The following is a 6,505-nucleotide window of genomic DNA, read 5'->3' as shown; positions in this document are numbered from 1 at the left end:
TGCCCATCACTTTTCTTACATCTTCCAAAAATTGCGCCCTACAAAAGACGAGAGGGATTAAATTAACAAATGTATTTATTTCCTAAATATAGGATAAATTCGAGATTTAATTATATTACTTTAATATTTAATGATATCTTGTCAATAGATAGAACTTACACTACAAATCTCGGTGGTTTCCTAATATTCGCGTATTTGACGATGTCGTTATCCGGTTCGATATTTGCACAGGCAAATCTATTGTTGACAAAGTCCTTGTCAAAAATAACAATAGATCTGCCTATCGCGGATATCGAGCCACCCAGAGGAAAATTTTGATCTGTAAATACTTGTCGTTTTTCTCCAACGTTAATAGGTCCTAAACGAGACGATATATCACCGACATAACATCTAAGCGGCAGATCTGGACCGCATTCCTGTCTATAAAGATCATCCTAAAAAAAGATCATTTGAAATGAATAATAGAATAATCATTTTAATGAGCAATACATTTTATTTCGATTTATATATATCCATATCGTGAGAATAATTCTTCAATTTATTGGAATATAATTTTATTATATATATATCGCAATAATTTTATTATATATATTATGAATATTGGCAATATTTACATTTATTGGATCGGCTAATTGAGTGTAATAGGGATTCCACATGTATCCACCTGCTACGCATCGGGTATCCTTTATCTTCACCGTAGCGTCTACACCCACAGGATTTACATATATCGCCCAATTGTGATTTCTAGTCTAAAATTAAACGTATACAATTAACATATGCTTGTTAGGTACATATTAATGAATCTCGGATTTATTTTCTTACAATATTGCGATCGTGTTTTCCGGGATGTCGCAAATTCACTTCGATCATCGTCTCACTTTGGCTACCGTCTTTATACACAAGCTGCGTCTGCAAACATCAACTAAATTCCTAAATAATCTTGTACATTTTTTAAATAAAATTACCAAATTTATAAGAAAAATTACCATTTTTATGTAACCGTATACAAAGCCTTGTGGATGATGAAACGACGCGATAGCACGTAATTCACTGGCATCAGCCGGAGAATATCCTCTCTCTATAGTAGAACATGCCCATCTAAATACAGAGACGAGATACGAAAAAGGTTAAAGTAAAAATATATACATCAATTAGTTTTACCTTAAATTCTTTTCTCTTTTATGAATCACCACGCTACGTCCCAGTATACTTCTTGGGCCAAACAGTGGCAACATCGTATCATTATATGTTATTGCGTATCTCTTTTTGTTGTCCAAGGTGCCGTATTTCCCGCTCAAATCACCCATCTCATATTGATCCAATGTACCTTCCTCCGTTGCTGGTACATTGTTCGTATCGACACCCAATGGATTCCAATGTCCGTAGAGCGATGTTTCCTCGCACGGAAATTCTAAATCGTACTCCACAGGTGTCTGTAATTATAGTAATATTAATAATTAATATAAAGAATTTTATATTAACAAAGATTAAATTTGTGTGGTTTTATTACTATAACATACAAAAAGAATAATCTGTAAAAAAATTATATAAAATTGTCGCGCTGAAATATGCAGTAAATTTATGTGCGCTCCTTTTTTATAATCTTGTACAGAATTCTAATCAATTTGACATATAAAATGCGCAATGTAAAATCATTACATATATAATTAGTATTACCATATGTACGTGATATCCGCTCATCTTTCCACCGAGACCTTCGAGAGATACTTCTACACTAGTGACATCGTATTCGGTCTGCTGCAATAACTCTAATTTTCCTTCCAGAGGTATTTGTTCGCCATTACCGAACCAATCTCTGACGACCGCTTTACGCCGATAAACCCCACCAATACTAAAAATGTAATTATATCTCTATTACAAAAGATTCATTACAGTTTGGCACATTTATTATGCATTTACATGGAACAAGCCAATCGATCTCCTCTCGCAACTGGACCATGATCGTCATAGATGACTAAACTCTTGCCAAACAATGCGCGAGATCCTGATAAAGATAACATCGTTTCGGTAAAGAGTTTTCCAGTCAATTCTGAAGCATTAGCCTTTCTACCGGCGATATCGAGTGTCCCGTGTCTCGTTAAATCACCCAAACGACATAATGAGGCTTCTTCAATGAAGCAAGAGCTATCTGGCTTCCATTCCACCTGAAATATCATGATCTTTAACAAATATACAGAATCATAATTGATAAACATCAAGAATGCGCCGAACAAAAGCGTAAAATAGAAAATAGTTAAATTTATTTTTTTTTTAGAACGTATTTTTCATATAGCTGTAATTTTTTAAGAAGATCATTGTACATAATTTTCTTATGCGTTGGTTCGTGTAAAACATAAGAAATATTTCACAGATCGAGAGAGAAAAGAATATTTCATCAATTCATTTTATATAAATTTCTTTTTTTAAGATTTTAAAAGTTTAATTTTTAATTATAATACCTTGTAGGGATTGTAAGGCGATCCAGCGCTTAAACATCGACCTGTCCAATTGTAAAAATCTTTCCCCGGTGGATTGTCATGCACCATCCATCTGATAAATGTCAGCTGATTATCATCTGATGATGACAGTTATTTTTATAATTCTATTACGCAAAATCTCTACCTATGGTTCGCAGTATTATTTACAGCATTGCCATCTGCATAAACAAGTTGTTCTATTATTATAGTAGTGTCCATTTCGGGATCATCTTTGGGTTGTCGGAAGAGTATCCGCCCGACAATGGGATACCTGAACACTACTTCCGCTGTATACATCGACATTTGCCAATCGGTATGTGGCGTGTAAAGTGCAAACGTGCCACACACCCACGGAATTACGCCTTTATTATCGGTTTCATTATATCTAATAAGAAAAAATATTTTTTTTTTAATATGAAAAAACTTTTTTATGTGTGTTAACACAGACACATTTATATATTTTATATATACATACATATATAAATAAATTTTAACCATTTATATATATTTATTAATCAATTACTTGTAAAGAACTAATGATCTGTGAACAATACTGTAAATCCCGGAAAGTGGTAAATACGTGTCCCAATAAATTCCACTAAGTTTAGCGCTTCCGGGCAGAATGTCATTGTGATAAGATCCTTCCTTACGACCCTGAAGTTTTCCGGAGAGATCACCGATAGCATATTGATCCTGACTACCGAAGCCTATCCCATTCAATCACGAGAAAATCAGAATATTTACACGTTTTATTGGTTTAAATTTTGTCGTTGGTGTAATTATTACAGTAATTATCATTACCTGCCGGTGGAGTAGTCTTCTCAACTATATTCAAAGGATTGAACAGTTTTTTAGTGGTTAAACATGGGTCAACAGTAATTCCCACACTTTTCGCTGGTTCCGCAGGCAACTCATGGATTCTATAAGACGCCAATTTTGTGGCGTATCGTAATCTGGTTTCCAGATCGTTTATAGTTGTTAAAGAGATATTGATCCATGTTGGATCAAACGGCGTTTCTTGAATCGCTGTAACTTCCCCTCTGATTCCACGTGAATTGATTACAGCCCTAAATTTGTTTATAGAACTTTATTTTTAAGGAATTTAGAATTTTTTTTAGGAACCATATTTTATTACAGTTTCTTATTAATTATATATTCAATAGTTTTTTTTTTTTTTTTTTTTTTTTTTGAGAGAGAGAGAGGGAGAAAGAGAGAGAAAAATTAACGTTGTAATTTTATTTATCAAATTAAACTTTTTTTCTGTTTGATTATACGAGAGCATAAGATTGAAATGCGGCTCTTACTTTGTATGTATCGGCTTACGATGATTAATTTTGGCACAAACTAAGAACGAGTCCTCGTGTACGGGATGAAAAATGACTAGATATAAATGACGATGTGGTCCAAGCAAATCCGCTGGTAGTAGAGACAATTCCGGATCTCTATAGAATGTTTTATACTGTTCCTGTATATTGGCAGCAACTTTTATTTTGCCTAAACGTACATCGACGTCTCCGATAGATTTTCCAATGCCAGATGTATTAGGATCAAATACGTTTTGAAGTATATTACAGTTGTCTTTATCTGTAAAATGTATGCAAGTATTTCGCACAAATATAATGCTAGATATTGTGATAGATGATCAATATTATTAAAATAGCAATTAAAAATTAGTAATTAAATATAACATTTTAAAATTATACACGCGGATACTGACCTTTGCCAGTTTCAAAGATATCCGTAACATATATCTTCCAATGATGTTCGGTGTAATTAAGCGACTGTAATTTTTGTCTATGGATATGATGCAAATTTGTATGGATAATTGTATCGGTAGGCTCATCATGGTCGAACTGACCATTCAACCATCGAAACAAAACTATTCCAGCCACTGGACCATAAAAACGTGCTTGAGCAAATTTTTCAATATTTTTTTCAAGAACCTGAAGAGGGATAGAAAAAGTGAAACAATTTATAAAACAATATTGCATCATAAATCATAATAAATAATAATCGTAATTAAAAATGGACAATATTGATTAGCTTATTGCTATAAGTATTTAATTATTCAAAGGATCGATAATTTATATTATTCGACTATTCGATTAGAGCAATTGTGTATTTGTAATTTATAATTACTTGTAATTATTCTTTATCTTTCCTTGCAGGGCGAATGTTTTCCTTTAATTCATTTTTATTCTTAAGTAGATTACAGCTTTTTATATTTTAAATCAATTACCGTGATCGAAGCACATATCGTCCTCGGCGAATAATTATCTTTCAGCACCAGACCCTTTCCCCATAAACCCGCTTCTCCAGTTAAAGACAAATTCGCGACTTCTATCGATCCTGTTTGATTTGTTGGCAATTCGAGAGGTCCGACTTTTTCTGTCAAATCGATGATACTGCATATAAAGTGAAACAAAACAGTAATAGTAAAGAAAAATAAAATATATTCACTTATTTTTAATAAAGATATATAAAATAAATAAAATATATAAAAATGAAAATACAAAATGTAAAATATAATAATAAACTTTATAATAAGTATACATATACCATACCTTTCGCCGATATGTCGTTTGTCGCACCTGCCGTTGATGATCGTATAATCGACCGGAAACTGAGTGACCGACCACAGCCATTGCTGATCCGGATATTGTAAGGTCGGTTTCAGAGAATATCGTATTCGTACCGAGGATTCGGTGGCTCTTTCGAAACGAATTTCTCCGTGAAGACCACCGGAAGATATATACGCAGCGAGTTTAAGCGAACTCGCGATAGTCGCTGAACAAAATATTTTCTAATTTAATCTTCTCGCGAATATAACAGACACAACACATATTTTGTTACTTTCTTTCTCTTTAGGATCTCTTAAGCTTAAATTAAAAACCTTGCAAGAGAATCATCTTCTAGAAGTGTTAAATTGTTTTTTGTATAATGTATGCCATACAGCCTAAAACATTTTAAGATTATATATCTAAAACGTATCAAGAAAAGAATTGTGATGTAAAATTTATAGAATTTTTTCGGGAAGATACATTCTTTTTTTTATAAATAGTAAAACTCTGATATTTGCCGTGTTTATTATTTAAGTCGCGTGTTAAAAGCTTTCGCAATGTAAATAATTAAATGACACGTCTTTATTTTTGAGTACAAAAGAAAAATATTTGGCTTCTTTAATCGTGAATAATGTTGTTTGAGATATCGAGAATGTTTTATTTCGTACAATGTAGGCGGAAAGCGCGCTTTCACTCACCGTAGCAAAGTAACAAAAGCCACTGCATCGCTATTGGCGAACATCGAAAAATATATTCTTATATTCTTTTCTTTCAAAATTCGCACTAATTTCGTTAATATGAATAAAGGCGAAAATTGTTACCATTGCGTATGTGCGTCATACGATAAGAAAGATAATCATGGTCGAACCACGAGACAACCGACCAAACTGGCTGAAGTAACGGCTTATACTTTCTTATTTCTTGTGACAGAGCTGGTGGGAGTGGAAGAGAACGATGACCTTCATAAAAATGAAAGTTGGCATAGCACAGTTATATATCTGATAATTTTTAACAAATTCTTTTTTCAGCAAAGAAGATTGAATAAATAAAAAATATATATATATATATATATTTGTATTTGTAATTATATATACTACGCAGATTTATAAAACTGGTTTTGAAAGTAATTTGTAATTTGTATTTGTCTAATTAACTATTGTAATTAGAAATAGATAAATATTTAGATATAAAATTATCAATTCAAATTTAAAAATAATATAGTTCTATAATTCTACATATATAATATAATACATTTATCTTAATTATTGTTACCTTTAAATCACTTGCTATAAAAAATTTATCATTTTTTGGTATTTATTTTCTCAACAAAAGCCGTACTGTTTGTACATAATACCATATTTGTAAATGTTTTAGAAGTTTTGAGTACATAATATACCATATTTGTAAATGTTTTAGAATTTTTAAAATATAATCATCATATTTTCTGAAATATTAATATCCTCTAGG

At 31.9% G+C, this 6,505-nt stretch overlaps 1 protein-coding gene across 1 annotated transcript in view; it reads right to left on the bottom strand.

The window, feature by feature from the left end:
- Positions 1-6,129, bottom strand: part of LOC115240648 — a 7,995-nt gene extending 1,866 nt beyond the window's left edge. Inside the window, exons 1-17 of the mRNA XM_029815926.1 lie at positions 5,737-6,129; positions 5,042-5,264; positions 4,717-4,882; positions 4,195-4,420; positions 3,782-4,061; positions 3,279-3,544; positions 3,001-3,184; positions 2,623-2,862; positions 2,460-2,550; positions 1,921-2,165; positions 1,678-1,852; positions 1,162-1,433; positions 987-1,098; positions 823-909; positions 615-749; positions 160-434; positions 3-38 (exon numbers count right to left, since the gene is read on the bottom strand). Coding sequence (XP_029671786.1) covers positions 3-38; positions 160-434; positions 615-749; positions 823-909; positions 987-1,098; positions 1,162-1,433; positions 1,678-1,852; positions 1,921-2,165; positions 2,460-2,550; positions 2,623-2,862; positions 3,001-3,184; positions 3,279-3,544; positions 3,782-4,061; positions 4,195-4,420; positions 4,717-4,882; positions 5,042-5,264; positions 5,737-5,764 — 3,041 coding nt within the window. The 5' untranslated portion in view covers positions 5,765-6,129. The remainder of the gene's footprint in view (positions 1-2; positions 39-159; positions 435-614; positions 750-822; positions 910-986; positions 1,099-1,161; positions 1,434-1,677; positions 1,853-1,920; positions 2,166-2,459; positions 2,551-2,622; positions 2,863-3,000; positions 3,185-3,278; positions 3,545-3,781; positions 4,062-4,194; positions 4,421-4,716; positions 4,883-5,041; positions 5,265-5,736) is intronic.
- Between the last annotated feature and the right edge of the window lie 376 nt (positions 6,130-6,505).

The sequence above is a fragment of the Formica exsecta genome, unplaced genomic scaffold, assembly GCF_003651465.1.
Source record: "Formica exsecta isolate Colony F162 unplaced genomic scaffold, ASM365146v1 scaffold443, whole genome shotgun sequence".
Lineage (NCBI taxonomy): Eukaryota > Metazoa > Arthropoda > Insecta > Hymenoptera > Formicidae > Formica > Formica exsecta.
This window is presented reverse-complemented; position numbering and strand designations above follow the sequence as displayed.